General features: G+C 58.5%; 1 protein-coding gene across 3 annotated transcripts in view; it reads left to right on the top strand.

Moving 5' to 3' along the window:
- The window catches only part of DNAJB6 (DnaJ heat shock protein family (Hsp40) member B6), a 78,767-nt gene extending 64,500 nt beyond the window's left edge, over positions 1-14,267 (top strand). For 2 of the 3 annotated variants that reach the window (XM_039472722.2, XM_074378842.1), the window contains exon 9: positions 8,744-12,789. In XM_039472722.2, coding sequence (XP_039328656.1) covers positions 8,744-9,057 — 314 coding nt within the window. In that variant the 3' untranslated portion in view covers positions 9,058-12,789. The other variant, XM_039472723.2, reaches the window with a different exon arrangement.
- The last annotated feature ends 2,135 nt before the right edge of the window (positions 14,268-16,402 follow it).

The raw sequence follows: 16,402 nt of genomic DNA, 5'->3' as shown, positions 1-16,402 counted from the left end.
TTTTATATATATATATTTTGAGATGGAGTCTCACTCTGTTACCCAGAATGGAGTGCAACGGCGCGATCTCAGCTCACTGCAACCTCCATCTCCCAGGTTCAAACGATTCTCCTGCCTGAGCCTCCCGAGTAGCTGGGACGACAGGTGTGCGCCACCATGCCCGGCTAATTTTTGTATTTTTAGTAGACACAGGGTTTCGCCCTATTGGCCAGGCTGGTATCGAACTCCTGACTGCAGGTGATCCAAAGTGCTGGGATTATAGGCTTGAGCCACCGCACCTGGCCCAATTTATATTTCTCTTCTTTTTTTTCTTTTTCTTTTTTTTTTTTTTTTTTTGAGATGGAGTTTCGCTCTTATTACCCAGGCTGGAGTGCAATGGCACGATCTCGGCTCACCGCAACCTCCGCCTCCTGGGTTCAGGCAATTCTCCTGCCTCAGTCTCCTGAGTAGCTGGGATTACAGGCACACGCCACCATGCCCAGCTAATTTTCTGTATTTTTAGTAGAGACGGGGTTTCACCATGTTGACCAGGTTGGTCTTGATCTCTCGACCTTGTGATCCACCCGCCTCGGCCTCCCAAAGTGCTGGGATCCAATTTATATTTCTTAAGGGATAGAAAGAGCACAGAGACCTGTTCATATGGTGTATGTAGCAGTTTTTAGAAAATGTAGATTTAAAGTCAAGAGTGAGTTTTGGGGGACACAGTTCAGCCTGTATCAGGAAGTAAATCAGGTGTGAAGATGTGTGGAGCGTGCGGTGACGCGGGCCTGTGGTCCTAGCTACTCCGGAGGCTGAGGAGGGAGGGGCTGGAGCCCAGGAGTTCTGGGCCGCGGTGCGCTATGCCGATTGGGTGTCTGCACTAAGTTCGGCAACAATACGGGGACCTCCCGGGAACGGGGGACCACCAGGTTGCCTAAGGAGGGGTGAACCGGCCCAGGATGGAAACGGAGCAGGTCGAAACTCCCGTGCTGATCAGTAGTAGGATCGCGCTTGTGAACAGCCACCGCACTCGAGGCTGGGCAACATAGCGGGACCTCATCTCTTATTTTAAAAAAAAAAAAATGTATTGATCGAGGGGAGTGGAACTGAGGGGAGACGGCTGTGATGCGAAGCATTGCATGCCACGGAAATCCCTGCCCATTAGCAACGAAGGCTCTGCAGCCCAGCCCTCCTGCCACAGTCTCCACGTGCCCTTCTCAGACCGGGCCGGCGCCCTGCCTGCCCTCTCCCTGCTCCAGAGGCGGATCTTCCTGGGTGTGGGCTCCCACAGGCTCCTTACATGAGCAGAAGGCCTTGGGGACTCCTGCTTCCTCGGTTGCTGTGACAGAGGGAGCGTGTCTGCTTTCTGTGGCTTCGGTTCTTCGGGATGCTGTCGTGTGCTCTGCCATGCTCAGCCTTGATAGCTGGGTTTCATCCTCGTATTTTATTTTTTTGAGACGGGATTTTGCTCTTGTTGCCCAGGCTGGAGTGGTGCGATCTCGGCTCACTACAACCTCCGCCTCCTGGGTTCAGGCAATTCTCCTGCTCTCAGCCTCCTGAGTAGCTGGGATTACAGGCAAGCACCACCACGCCCAGCTAAGTTTTGTATTTTTAGTAGAGACAGGGTTTCTCCAGGTTGGTCAGGCTGGTCTCGAACTCCTGACCTGCCATCTGCCCACCTTGGCTTCCCAGAGGCATGAGCTACTGTGCCAGCCTGTATTTTTTCTATTTTTTTTTTATAGCGATGGGGTCTGCCTATGATTCCCAGGCTGGTCTTGAACTCCTGAGCCCAAGTGAATCTCCCCACTTGGTCTCCCAGAGTGCTGAGATCCCAGGTGGGTCCTAATTTTAAAGATGAGGACAGGGGAAGCACAGGGAAGGCGCCTCTTCTTCCCCGACCCGCACCCCTGCCAAGAGGACCCACGCTTCTAAGGAAACCCACACTACACGTGCAGTGGCGGGTGCAGCACAGCCCCACTGCTGAGCGGCTTGGCCCACCCTGAGTCCCCACCACCTGCCACGCTTTCCCGCTGGCTGTGGGGTGGGCATGGGGTGGCCACAGGGCCGTGTGTGATTTGTTAGGAAGCATGCCGGCCACAGCACTTTGAGCTTGACGCTATCATGCTGCGCCGGCCTTCCATCTCCATTCAGAGACAAGCACCCCGCAGGCTGAGCAGCCTGCTCACGTCATCTCCACCTCTGCAGGCATGAGGCTGGGTCCCGGGAGGGTCGTGGGAAGTAGCTTGAGTGTTGCGGAGTAACTGTTTCTTCCATCCTGGGGACCTACAGATGCATGGGTGGCCCCATTGTAAAATGAATAAGGAATAGGGAGCCTGTGGTTGCTCATGTAAAGTAAGTCACTCTTTGGCCCCTGTACTTCTCCCAGGCCGGGTAAACCGGAGTGCTGTTAGACCGCAGCAGCCGTCACCGTGGGCCACGGGGCTACTCCAGGGACCTGCTGTCTGCACCAGCCTCTGGTCTGCCTTCGTGCTGTGCACCAGAAGTATCCGAGACAGCCTCAGGCAGTGTAGAAAGCTGATTTTTCGGAGGCTGAGCACACGCCTGTGACAGCCTCAGGAGGCCCTGACCACAGGTGACGAGGTGGTTGGGACACAGCTTAGTTTTTTGCATCTCAGGGAGACATGGGGCATCCCTACATGCAAGATGTGTGTTCCGGAAAGGTGGGACAGCTGGGAGCGGGGTCGGGGGCTTCCGGGTCATAGGTCAGCAAGACAGATCGTTGCATTCTAGTGAGTCTCTGGTCAGCCTTTCGCTGAGTACACACCTACGTGTGAGAGAGGCCAGGGGAAGGGTCACGGGTGCCTTAGAAACAGTGGGGCGGAGGAAGTCAAAAGATCCGCGTTTGTCTCTGGGGAGCAGAGGGATGACTTTGACTTCTGCCCTTTGTCCTGCTCCTGTGAAGATAATCTGTTGACAAAACTGCTTTAGGGTAAAGACCTTGAGCCCCACAAGGAATTCCTTTGTGCACAAATTGTGCGGGAGATGTGTGGCTCTTTTTTTTTTTTTTTTTGAGACATTGTCACACTCCTGTTGCCCAGGCTGGAGTCTCAGCTCCAGAGACCTCCGCCTCCCGAGCTCGCGTCAGGCAATCTTCCCAGCTCAGCCTCGCGAGTAGCTGGGACTACGGCATTCGCCCCTGTGCCCGGCTGTAGCCATCATCTTCAGGGATGAAGCGGGAGGCAGGTGTGCCCCACGTGGTTCCCAGCTTGCTTTTTCCCTCTGGCTGAGTGATTTTGGGTTCCCGAAATTCCTTCTCCTTTCTGAATACCTTGTTTCCCAATTTCGCGATCAAGGAGAGTGGTCATTTTTGTCCTGGGGCTTTAGGAGGAAGCGCATCGCACCCCGTTTGGACTCCCAGCGGAAGCAGCTGCTCCAGACACGGTGTGGCCTTCCCGTCCATCCTGACCCGGGAGCCTCTGTGTTGAGCAGGGGCCACTGGCTGTTTCTTGAGAGTGGGAAGGAAGGAACACCTTTCAGCCTACTGCGCAGGGGTTTTTGTTTTTTTGACAGTCTCACTCTGTCGCCCAGGCTGGAGTGCAATGGTGTGGTCTCTGCTCACTGCTACCTCTACCTCCCAGGCTCAGGCAATTCTCATGCCTCAGCCTTCCAAGTAGCTAGGATTACAGGTGCACCATCACGCTCGGCTAGTTTTTTGTATTTTTAGTAGAGATGGGGTTTCACCATGTTGGCCAGGCTGGTCTCGAACTCCTGACCTCAAGTAATCCACCTACCTTGGCCTCCCAAAGTGCTGGGATTACTGGCCTGAGCCACCACGCCCGGCCGAGGTGGGGTCTTTCTGTGTTACCCAAGCTGATCTTCAACCTAAAATGGTCTCAAACTCCTGCCTCAGCCTCCCACAGTGCTGTGATTACAGGTGCGAGCCACTGTGCCCAGCCTGTGCAGTGTTTTTACGGGAGTGGTTGTAACAGTTCCTTGTGTGAACACATTGGTGTGGTTTGGGCCCTTCCCTGCACTAGAGGACAGAATCCTCAGGACCAAAGGGCGGGTGTGCCCAGCGCTGGAGGCAGGGTCCTGGGGTCTCCGGCAGGCTCGCCTTGGCGCACACGCCTGCAGAGCGCTGTCTCCAGGCCTCCCGCACGTGGGAAGCAGCGAGGGTAGAGATGAGAAGGTGGTGTGAGGAAATTGAGTCCGACAAGGAGGCGTCGGGTAACTGCGGGCTCCGCGCAGGTTCTAACCGGGTGCTTGAGAGCGCGTCCTGGGAGTTGCAGCGGGAAGTGTGCTGAGTTCGTGTGTCCTCAGCCCTGCGCGTGCCGCCTACTTCCAGGCTGTGCATGAGGCTGGCTCGTCCCATCCTGCGACTCGGGCAGGAGTGTGGTCTGGGCACTTCCATATCCCGTGAGGCGCGTTTCTCAGCATCAGCAGCCCCAGCTCCTTCCTCCTCATGGTGAGTGGGAGGCAGATGGCTTGGGGTGCAGGGTTTCTAGGAACACCTGCCTTGGTCTCTGGGGACCCCAGGGTTCCCGCCATGGCCCTGTCAGCCTGTGAGGCCCTGGGGCTTTGGAGAGCGTGTCACGGCGTGAAGCTCACTGTGCAGTCTCCTGGGACCTTGACACACTGCACCAGGCTGCATCCTGTGCCAGCTAAACCCGAACCTCAGGGCTGATCCCCTTGCTGCCAGGAGGGAGATGGGATAACTCTGGCCTGGGAGGGACCGGGAGGCCGAGGCCGAGGCGAGGGCCATGGGGTGGTGCTTGTTCTGGCTCTCCCGCAGCCGTCTGCCCGCCGGTGACTGCTCTCCAGCCACTTGCTCTTTCTCTTTCAGCGTTCTTGCTGGAAAGCTGTGGGAGGCATTGGGGTGGGACCGCTCTGTCCACAGTGCAGGTTAGAATCTCGGAGGCGACAGCTTCGCCTGCCAGTGAGGTGGTGAACAGAGCCTCCGGCAGTGCCGGGCACAGAGCTGGGGCGGGCACAGCAGCAGAATGCCTGGGGCCTTGGCTTAGAATAGTTAGAACAGGCGCCCCCAAACTACGGCCTGCGGCCATTTATCCGGCCCCCCGCTGCATTTCAGGAAGGGGCACCTCTTTCATTGGTGGTCAGTGAGAGGAGCACAGTATGTGCTCACGGTCTGAGGGACAGTGAACTGGCCCCCTGTGTAAAAAGTTTGGGGACGCCTGAGTTAGAACCATTGAGGCCGAGTGGGGCAGTTCTCCTGTGCAGACCAACTGTGTCTCTCTCTTGTCAGATGGCAGATGAGCCCTGCTTGTGCCTCTGTGTCCTAGCCGTGAGGTGGCTGCTCCCTGCCCACACCGGCACCCCACCGTGCCTACGGGAGGCTGGGCATGGGGGTTTGGAGCAGCAACGCGCCACGTGGCTCCCCAGGCGATGCAGGGAGCTGTGGATAAGGAGGTCCTTATCTCCACCTTCATCTTCCCCAAGTCACTTCCTGGCACCTCACCACTACCCATGAGGTTTCAGGGGAACCTTGACGAGTCCCTTGTGTGTTCCTCCTGGGGACACAGGCCCTGTGGGTGGCTGGGGTGGGGACTGTCCTGCTGCTGGGGCCAGAAGGGTTTGCTCAGAGACCAGACCTGAGCAGCTGCTATCCACCTGCCATGCATGCCAGCCCCAGCCCTCCTCACGGAGGGAGGGTAGGAGGCTTCTGGGCATTGCCTGGACCTGTGGCTGGTGGTGGTGGCTGAGCAGCTGAGCTGTGCTGGAGAGTACAGGGGCACAGGCGTCTGCAGGAGCCAGGCTGCCTTGTGGACATGGCCATGGAGCCTGCGCCTTCCTCTCCTGTCACTCCAGGGCCACTCTGAGCCTGCGGCTGCCAGCGCAGCGGCCGGGGGTTGGAAGGAGCGCCGGCGCCTGGCAGTGGCCTCAGCCTCTGCGGAGATGACGCAGGGAGCTTTGGATGCTGCAGGTGTCTTCAGTACTTGTTTTCAAAATATCAGGCTTAGGTCTCGGCGGGGCCGTTTTCTAAACAGACAGTAAAGCAGAACCTCCCTGAGCAACTCTGAAGGCAGCGCGTTTCTCTGCCGTCGTGGTGGGAGGAGGCTGGGATGCCCGGCTTGAGGCTGGACCCGCAGCCTGGCCCTCCCCAGGCGATAGCAAGCCCCAGCTGATCCACAGTGCTCTGAAGATGGGACCCTGGACACCCACCCAAGGGCGTGTTTTCACCTGTGGACCTGGGCGCAGGCGCAGCTGAGGCAGGAAGTCCCAACTGTGGCCGAGCTGGAAGTGCAGAATTGCAACTGTCGGCAAGACTGGGCTTCCCAGAGCTGGGATGAGCCGGGATGTGTGGGGCGATACTGTCCCTGTTTCCCCCTGAGTGGAGTTGGGCAGGTAAGTGGCTTTCGCTTGGCTCTGAAGCTCCCGGGCACCGGGATGTGTGGCTGGGCAGGCAGCGGCGGCTCTTCCGGCGGTCTCAGAGCTCGGCCGTGTCACCCTGCCCAGGAGGACTTCACAGCTATGGATGTTAAGGGTCCCGTTCAGTGTGTCACACACCCAAAACTTTAAATTTCTTCTTCAAAGGTTCCACGTTAGCTGGCAGAGTGTAATTTTTAAAAGTCAGGTGCGGTCCTGAGGCAGCCGGGCTTGGCCGGCTCTGGTGGGCCCTTTGCTGCTGCGTACGTGGGTCCCTCCACTCCTCTGTCCCTCCGCGGTGGGATGCGGCATCCTGGGAGCACCTGTGCTGGGTCTTTCCTTGGTGTCCTGGGGGCCGCGGCGGCCAGGGTCCATAGGTGTGGCTGGAGGAGCCTCAGATGCGGCTCGGTGACATGGCTCCTGTGAGTTTCTGTGTCAGGTCTGGAGGCACGTTGCCACACAACAGTGAGTTCGCAGCGCTGTCCCCACATGTCCCACTCTCCCGCAAGGGTTCAGGCAGCTGGGACTCAGTTTGGTTTGCTGAGAAGCTGCGTCCTGGGTGTGTCCTGGGCATCCGACACAGAGCCGTCGCTCCCAGCCTGCGACTGGAGCCTGGTCCGGGGGCCCTGGCACGTTTCCTCCGGCCGCAGACGCATCGAGGAGGCGGTGTGTGCATGGCTGGTGTGCCAGGTGCTCGTCCTTCACTCAAGTCATAGAATCGCAGACAGCATCCAGGCCACCTTCATTCTGCAGGTGAGCACACGGAGGTCCCGAAGGAGGAGCAGGCCTCGGGCAGGTGACCCCTCTCAGCTCAGCGGTTCCGTCCCGCCTGATGCTGAGAAACCTGCGTGCGCTCTCTTGGTGTGGCCGTCTCAGCAGAGGTCCCGCAGTCTCCTGGCAGGGCTACAGGACGGCTGTCGGCAGTGGGGTGTTGTTTGTGAAACCTTGCACCCTGGGTTTGCCATGCTTTGTTAAATGGTCCCAAAAATCATGAATCTGTGTTCAAAGTGTGGGGAAATAGGATTGGGGTAGAAGGCGATGTCTCAGGCCTGCACCTCCTCCTGCGTTTGCCGAGTTCCAGAAGCGACTGAGCCCCCGGGGCACCGTGCCACGGCTCCAGCGTTGCGTGCGGCTCGCCCTCCCCTCTGGGACACACAGGCGGCAGGTTGCAGATTGCCCAGGTCTTGGTATTCCTTGGAGATGAATTTTCACACACAGTGAGGGCCCTCCTTCGGTGAGCACTGTGGTCCTGAAGGACTGGAGCCCTGGCCCGAGGAGACAGCCTGAGAGCAAGGTCCTTCCTGACCTCGCAGCCTGTTCTCCGTTCTGGGTGGGCCACATTTCAGCCCCTCTCCGACCCCGCGCCCTGCGCTCGGCACTGGAAGTGGCTTATGGGCCAGTTTCCTTGAAGAAGCTCTGCAGCGCACGTCAGTCTCAGTCCGTTGGCGTTTCAGGCATGTTTCAGTGGCTGAGTGCTCCCCATGCTTGCGGGAAGCCAGGAGGACGGGCCACCTCTGGGGTAGACTCTGCGTCCAAAGCACTGGGTGTGACCCATTTTAGACTCTGCAGAGGGACTAGGCATCCCACCACCCACGGCGTCGCGTTCCTGCTCCTAGAGCTCTGACCCGGCCGCCTCCTTCACGTCCATGTGGCAACTACCATGCAGACATTCGGAGAGTCACGGTGGAGATAATCGAATTGTTGAATGTTCAGTGTTGAATATCGTTTGCTTATTTTATTCCTCGTATGCATCAGTGGGCAAAACATTTTTTTCTGTATTTCTTTTTTTCAATGCATGGCGTTCCGATGACTTTTTCTGTATTTCAAAAGACTGATACCAGCACGGCTTTCAGAGCACCGAGGAGTCTTGGGTGTGTGTGTGGTGCCGGGCTGGAGCTGGAGCTGTGGCTGCACCTGCACGGGGGCGGCCGGATGGCCCTGCCCTGGGCGGGGTGTGGCTGCTGTGGGCGCCGCTGCTGCCACCACAGAATATTCCAGCATGAGGAGGAAAGGGGGTGTCTTCTGTGTGTGGACTCTGAGGAGGAAATCACCGACGGGACGCAGCGCCCTTCTTCCTCAGGGTGGCCCAGCTGGCTGGTTTTGACAATTGAATTTCTTAGCCCTGGACCGTGGTTTCGGTGGGACACACTCTTGGAAGGGGCGTGTTGATTGTGCTAAAGCAGGTGGCAGGGGGTCGGCGGGGGAGCCACTTCTTTCAGGAGAGAGAGGTGCGATGTTCAGGGGACTCTTTATTTTCCCCCTTAAGGATTCAGTTCTGGCCCCAGTGGAGCCCGTGAAGAAACGAAGTAACCTCTTTCTCCTCCACAGAGGTGACACGGCTGGATTCACAGAGATGGCGCGGCCAGCCCCCGCCCCCCGCCTCCCCCGCTCACTCATGCCTCTCCCGCTGTGCTTGCAGGTATGGCCGATGAGGATGCCCTCGCTGCGGAGCGCGCGCGGAGAGGCCAGAACGCCCTGCCAGCCCAGCCCGCCGGCCTGCGCCCGCCGAAGCCAACCCGGCCCGCCTCGCTGTTCAGACACGCGCCCCACGGGCTCTATGAGGAGGAGGGCGAGCAGGACCGACCTCGGGTGTCCGGGCCCTGGGACTCCCTCGCGTCCGCAGCAGGTGTGCAAAGGGAGGAGGCCGTGGAGCGGGCCCAGAGTGAGACTTCCCCGGGTGCCAGAGGACGGCAGGGACGGAAACGGCGCCTGGGCTGCTGCGTTCTGACCTGAGCGGGTGGGGCGGCTGTGCGGGGCGGGAGGACGTGGCTTCGCTCCGCTCCCCGCCCGCCCTCAGGCCCCACAGCCCGTGGCTCCGGGCCCCCACCATTAAAACGGGGTCCCCTTGCCCTGCACACAGCGTGTGGCTCTGCAGAGGATGTGAGCTGCTGTGCAGGGCCAGGTGCTGCTTTGACCATAGATGTGCCTTTTCGTAGCTTTGAGTACAGAGCTTGAGGCCTGTGGCTCAGGCCAGGTGGTCTCGCACTGCTGGGGGCTGTGACTGCCCCTGCCCTCCGTCAGCTTCACCTTCTCGTGCCTTCTTCAGCTCGGGGTGCAGAACCAAAGACCCCCTTGAGTCAGGCCTCCTTGTGAAGCGGAGCCTGCCCGCCACCCGCTGTGGGGCTCCCGGCCGCCCTGCCCCCCTCCCACCTCTTAGGGAGCTGCATAGTCTCTAAGTGAGTGTCCCAGAGAAGTTTTGGGGCGCCTGAGGATGTGCTGTGGATGCAGGCTTGGCCCGGCCGCATCCGAAAGCCCAGGGCCAGTGTAGTGTGACTCTCGCCTCGGTTGGAGGGATTTGTGCTGCTTCTGGTTCTTGTCACTGCAGCAGCGAGGTGACCTAGCCACTCCTGTCGGCAGGAGGACACGGTGGCTGATCTCCGCGTGTGGGGAGCTAGGTGATGTCGTGAGGTCACGTCTGTGGACGTGGGCCGAACAGCACTGTCTCAGCAGGACATAAAAGAAGGGGGTGGCTTCCCTCCTCTGCCCTTCATAGAACTTTCTCTTGAATAATTAGCCCCTTGCAGCCCTTCCCGGATGAAGCAGTGGCCACCTCTGAGGGGGACGGAAGGCGCACCCAGCCTCAAGAGCCTTGGCAGGCGCTTCCCGCGGTGGGCACAGCCCCTCCCGCCTGCCGCGCCAGCCTTTGCCATGCTAGTCTGTGCTGTGTCACCGAGTGACACACAGAGGCAGTTGCAGGCTGCATGCACCTAGAAAGAACTCCCTGTGTGCTGAGCGACTGCTGGAAAGCCCCCGGGTCTGTTGTGCGCTCCTGGTGCTGAGGGTCCGAAGGCAGGAGGGAGTGGGGCGGTGTTTGTCGGTGGGTTTTTGCAAGGTGCGGGATAGAACAGGGGCATGGCTGTGGCATCCCTGAGCCACCGGAAGCCTGGCCTGCAAGGGTCCTTGTGACTTCCCAGTCCCCCAGAATGTGGGGTGCGGGTGTGGTCCCCTGGAGGAGGCGGGGGAAAGTACAGTGAGCAGCACCCGGCAGAGGCCCCGGGCCACACACTCATTTCAGAAGTGGGCCGTTCTCCTCCTTCCGGGCCTGCGGCCGGCCGTGGCCGTGGCCGGGGGCAGGACCGATGGCACGGGCAGAGCCGCTGTCCCCGCGCCTCGTGGCTTTGCCAGTTTGCATCCTCCGGCAGGACACCATTTCTGAGGGGAACCCGGTTGGCTGCTGAAGCCCACACAGATCCTTGCACACAAGCGGCAAGTGAAGGCTTTTGTTTCCGCCGGGTCCTCTGTGGGCTTCTGTCCCTCGGCTTTTCCTCGTTTGTTTTCTTGTTTCCAGTTGTTTCATGAGATCTTGAGGCTACCAGAGTAACCCTCAAAGATTGACAGACGCGATTGCCCCCATGCCAGAGACTTGTACTTAAGTTCTTACTGAGAGACAGCAAAGCTGACTCAAAGGAAGATTCGAGAAACCCCCGCAGAGCTGGGGACGGAGCTGGAGCGAATAGCACAGCAGATGGTTTTGGTCTCTGCAGAGGCTGTTTGTGACTGTCTCACCCAGCCCGTGGTGTCCGGGCGCTAGTGGGTGACGAGGAGGAGGCTGAGCAGGGCTCTGCCCCTGCAGGCTGGGGGAGACAGCCTGAGCGCTGAAGGTCTCGTTTTCCCTGAGCCCCTTGTCACAGAAAACCCGTGACTCTTGGCCAGGCCTCTGGGTGCCTGGAAGATTCCCCCTCTCGTCTTTTTGCGGGATTTGGAAGTCCTGGGCAGGTTCTTGCAAAAGGCCCGGCCGCCCTGGCCGTGCTGACGGCTCCTGCTTTTGCCTGCAGCCATCCGACCGGTCCCTGCATGGAGCAGGTCCTGTCCCAGCTCCCGGGAGTGAGCAAGCTTCCACTCAGGACTCAGCCAGGTGTGCGGCCCCAACGCCTGGGCGGATCTAGGGCATGATATTTTTTAGGCTGGAAATGAGCGCTCACTTGAGATACACTCCTCAAAATATCAAACTTACTCGCCCCGCGGCTCCAGGGGCATCTCCTGGCTTCTCCCGCTTCCTTTCCTGTGCCTTTTCCAAAGAGCCGCCTCCTGACTTTGGAAGCAGGTCCCTGGCGGCCTCTGCACAGCGGCCAGTGGCAGGCAGCCCCCTCTCTTCCCTTCCGTAACTGAGGCCCGCTTCCTAAACACGCAGCATGGAAGGCCTGGTGTTTCACAGCATGTGTATCTTGTGCTGCTCGTGTAGGGTGGTGAGGATGCACCCGCTTGCATGGAAAGCACCCTGAGGTGGCAGCCTCTGCCACGCACAGGCCGTGGGCAAGTATGGCATGTTGTGTGGCTGCAGGTGTGGACTGGACCTGCAGTCTCGTCCCCGTCTGCATGCACGTTCCCTTCCGTGGAGAGCTTCTGGGTCCGGGCAGTGCTCTGTGGTGAGAGCCACAGCACATTTGAAAGTCCGTGTGTGTCTGCCCCCCTGTGGTGCAGGATGTGTGCGAGCCACATTCAGTGGGCCTGCACCCTGTGACATGTTGGTCAGTGTGGCGGCCATCCGCTGGGCGGGGAAGATGTGTCTGGTTGAAGCCTGGTACCTGGCCCACCTATGACTGTGATTCCCTGGGGCGAGTCCTGAGTGTGGGTGGGGCCTTGGGTCCCCAAGAGGGTTGTGAGCAGACTCCTCCCTGTGGGGCACGTCGCCACCACGAGAGGTTGTGCGGGTCTTCAGAGGGTCTTCCTGGCAGGTCGGGGGCCCGTGCATGTGGGACCCAGTTCCACCTGCCTGCTGCCGGTCGTGAGCCCTGTGCTCAGTCACGTCGGTCGTGTTGACAGTTGTTGCCTGACTCAACATCAGGCCCGTCTTCTGCACCCACGTGGACACGCACTGAGTCTGAGACTATTTCTGCAGGGCTGCAGCCAGGCCTGTATTTGTGTCACCTTGCATCGACTGTTAAGAGGGTGGGCATCTTTCTCCCTGCTCTTCAGCTGGGTCAGTGGCTGCCGTTGACTTCAGCAGCAGGGAGATGCAAGGTCACTTTCCTCAAGTAAGAAACGGGACTTTCATGCTGGATGCCACAGAGCCCACAAGCATGAGGCTGGTCCACAGCAAGGCTTTGCCTGCAGAAAGGCCTCACTGTGGCCAGCGCTGGGGGAGCGTAGGAGATGCCGTGGGCACCCTCCCCACAGGTGGGCGTGGCTCTGCGCAGGCCCCGGGTGTGCTCTGAAGGAGGGCCCAGGGCGGGGTTGTGACCCTGAGCTGCAGCCGTCCCCAGGGTGGGCTTCCAGCTCTGCCGCTGAACTCGGGTAGGGGGAGTCGCCCACTTCTCTGCAGGGTGGTGAAGTGCTCTGAACAATGGGAGCCGTCCTCGGCGCGCACCTTGGAAAGTCAGCTCAGGCTTCGAGCTTTAGGCGTGGCTGAGGCAGATGACCTCACGTTGCTGCTTTTTGTTCTTAACATGGGAGACATTTAGAAAACACACTGGCTCTTACTGGGGAAGCAGTGCTGGTCCGCACCGTGTTTTACAAGCCGTGTTTCCTTAGGATTCAAAGAAGGTGGCAAGAGGAAGAAGCAGAAGCAGAGAGAGGAGTCGAAGAAGAAGAAGTCGACCAAAGGCAATCACTAGACCGGACTTGCGGGCGCGCTGCCCCCAGAGCCGGCGCTCCACCGTGCTCGGCGTGCGGCCGTGCGCACGCGCTAGGCGGCAGCGTGGGGTCAGACTGCCTGGTGGCCACACTCGCTCGGCAGGATTATGCAATCACAGATCAGTCAGAGCAGGGGGCAGGAGGCGGGGCTGATGGCACAGGTGGCGGGCACGGACACTGGGGACGGGGACGGGGCCGCGGCTCTCCCTCTGCTTCTCCCAGCACTCGATCTGCTAGCGTTTTCCTCTAGAGCTTCCGGATCCTCTTCATTCTTTTTGGCCACGCAACCACTCCGCATGCTGCTGGGGTATTTGTAGCGTTAGGAGAACAGCAGGGCAGACAGCTGAGTGGCTTTCACTAAACGACGTGCTTTCCCGTGGCGGTGTTGTGTTTGGAATTAGCGGGTAATTCAGCAGAGTGTGACTTAGAGAATGCCCTAAGTGACACATCGAATCCTGGCGGCCAGAGCACCTTTTCCTCTGGGCAATATGGCCACACGAACAGAATCATGAATCACACCACATGTAAAATCATTCCTTCTATTTCATCTTTTAATTTTCACCTGCAGGTAGTCCAAATTCAATTCAAATATTGTGTAAGTTTTGCTAGATTCCACATTTTTTTCCCTGGGATCCATAATTCTTTTTGGCAAAAGGTTTTTGCTCAGCAGCACCCTCCCTCGCGTTCCTGGGTCAGGGCTGTGCTGGGGAAACTGGCGGGTCATTACGCATGCCCAGAACCCCCAGAGGTGGCACCAGGAGGCCGGGCCAGTGTTCAGTTTGCCAGCACTGTCGCCTCGCAGAGTCACCACACTGCTGCCCGCTGCTGGCAGCCCTTTCGTTTGCATCGTGTACTGCTGCTGCTCCGGAGCGGAATTCGGGGTTGCCTTGCCTTCTTCCCTGCACGCGCACCCTCCCCCGCCCCCCCACTGTCCTTCCCTTTCCCATGAGGACCTGCTGCTCCTGTTGCTTTTCCTTTGTCCTCTGGGACGTGAGCACGCTGTGAGAGGCTTGGTGTGATGTGAAGACACCAGCAGTTTTAATCTAGCGATATTGAAGCCGGGAATTCTTTGGCGCTATCCCTGTAGCAGTGACCCAGGCTTGGGAGCCAGAAACAAGCGTGATCTGTGATTTTATTTAACACAACTGTTGCCCAGGAGTTGGCTTTGTTTCTTTGGTTTTGGTGGGGAGTGGAGTGGTATTTGATGCTTTCTGCGGACAGTGTAACTCTCAGCGCATCATGTGTCTTAAGTGCCACCTACGTAAATAAAACATGAGCATACTGAATACAGCTCACCTGCCGTCCTCTGTAAGCACCAGTAAGTTGCACTGTTAAGATGAATTAAAAATAAAAGCAATTCTTCAACATCAGCATTATGAAGGATAAAGTGGCATTTTGCAGGCAAAAGTCTTGTTTCTGAAATGCATCACTGTAAGGTGAAGGTGTGACAATCCCAGCACTTTGGGAGGCCGAGGTGGGCAGATCACCTGAGGTCAGGACTATCCTGGCCAACGTGGCGGGACTCCATCTTTACTAAAAATGCAAAAAATTAGCCGGGCGTGGTGGTGGGCGCCTATAATCCTAGCTACTTAGGAGGTTGAGGCAGGGAAATTGAACCTGGGAGGCAGAGGTCGCAGTGAACTGAGGTTGGGCCATTGCACTCCAGCCTCGGTGACAGAGCTACTTCCAAAAAATAAATGAATAAATAAATAAAAGGCTAACACGCACACAACAAGCTCTCGGAAAAGTGGCCAGAGCCCCTCTTCACACAGCCTGGCCGCCAAGTCAGCTCCGTGCTACAGGCTGGTCCTCTTGTCACTGCGTTACTCCATGAGAGGGAGAGACCCCGACGCCAGGAGGAGGAGGTAGCTGGTGCCCATGGAGCCAGCAGGTGCCCGGTCAGTAGGTAGGTATCTGCTTCTCAGGTGAGGAGGGGTGCTGGGGTCTACGCGACCCATGTGCCCAGTGCCCCACACCCCTAGAGTGCTTCCGGAGTCCCACTGTGCAGACAGAGCCCACGGCTGCTTATGCCAACATCTGCTGGGAGGGTGGGGGAGGGGAGCCCAGCCCCTGGGTGTGCTTGGCAGCTGCTGAGATGATGGTAAAGGGGAGCGTGTGGCACCTGTCATCAACACCTTTGTGCTGTTCTGAGCACTGGCGGGCCCTGCGGGGAGTGGGGAAGGCAGCGAGGTGTTGGTGGGTGGGAGGCAGGTGGGTTTCGGAAGGTGTGGCAGGGCTGGGGTGGGAGAGTCAGGACCACAGTGGGGCCTCCCAGCCACCCCACCGCTAACTGCGGGGCCACCCTGTATGCTGCTCACCTTTGTCAGGAAGGGCTGCAGAACCACTTTCCGTAAGTAAATACGTGGAAGCATTCTGAAAGGCTCACACTGTAACCCTGACCGGGAGCCCATCTGCCTTTCCCCGTGTGGGCTGCCCGGCTGGGGACAGAATCAGAACCAGGACATGGCGCTGTCCCCAGGGAGAGCTCTCTGTTCTTTTGTTCAGAGCCCTGGAAAAGTAGGACCAGATGTGAATGACTGCACCCGTGTTAAACACATTGCCTTTTTTTTGGTTTGTGTTTTTGAGATGGAGTCTTGCTCTGTCACCCAGGCTGGAGTGCAGTGGCGCCATCTCAGTTCACTGCAACCTCCACCTCCCAGGTTCAAGTGACTCTCCCGCCTCAGCCTCCTGAGTAGCTGGGATTATAGACGTCCATCACCACACCTGGCTAATGTTTTTGTATTTTTTTTTTTTTTTTTGAGACGGAGTTTCGCTCTTGTTACCCGGGCTGGAGTGCAATGGCGCGATCTCGGCTCACCGCAACCTCCGCCTCCTGGGTTCAGGCAATTCTCCTGCCTCAGCCTCCTGAGTAGCTGGGATTACAGGCATGCGCCACCATGCCCAGCTAATTTTCGTATTTTTAGTAGAGACGGGGTTTCATGTTTTTGTATTTTTAGTAGAGACGGGGTTTCATCATGTTGGCCAGGCTGGCCTTGAACACCTGGCCTCAAGTGATCCACCTGCCTCAGCCTCCCAAAGTGCTGGGATTACAGGCGTCAGCCACCGCGCCCATCTCTGGTTTTGCCTTTGCCAAAATTAAGTTTTGTTTTGAGAACTGTCTGGAAGGAAGCCTGGGATTCATTTACATGGACCCCACGCGTGTGGTTTCCACCGTCCCCATCCTGGCTGCCCTGGAAGTCGCTGTGTGGGATGCCTGGCACTGCCCATGTATCCTCCTTAGTCCTGGCACCGATTGGCAGGTACCACCACGAGCACATGCCTTGGTCCCGCTCCTTCCCAGGAGGACCAGCCGCACTGCCCGGTGCCTGATGCGCCTTGGTGCCTGTGGTGGCAGCCTGGGGCCGTGGTGCCGGAGCAGCCTGTGCAAGGCCACCATGGGCTCTTCCAGGTGGGGGTGCGTAGTGGCTGACCACCCACCCTCTGCCAGCCACCTGTGCCCTCCAAGGGGGACGACCTCTGTCACAGCACTTTCTTCCAGACCTAC

This window comes from Saimiri boliviensis, chromosome 10 (genome assembly GCF_048565385.1).
Source record: "Saimiri boliviensis isolate mSaiBol1 chromosome 10, mSaiBol1.pri, whole genome shotgun sequence".
NCBI lineage: Eukaryota > Metazoa > Chordata > Mammalia > Primates > Cebidae > Saimiri > Saimiri boliviensis.
This window is presented reverse-complemented; position numbering and strand designations above follow the sequence as displayed.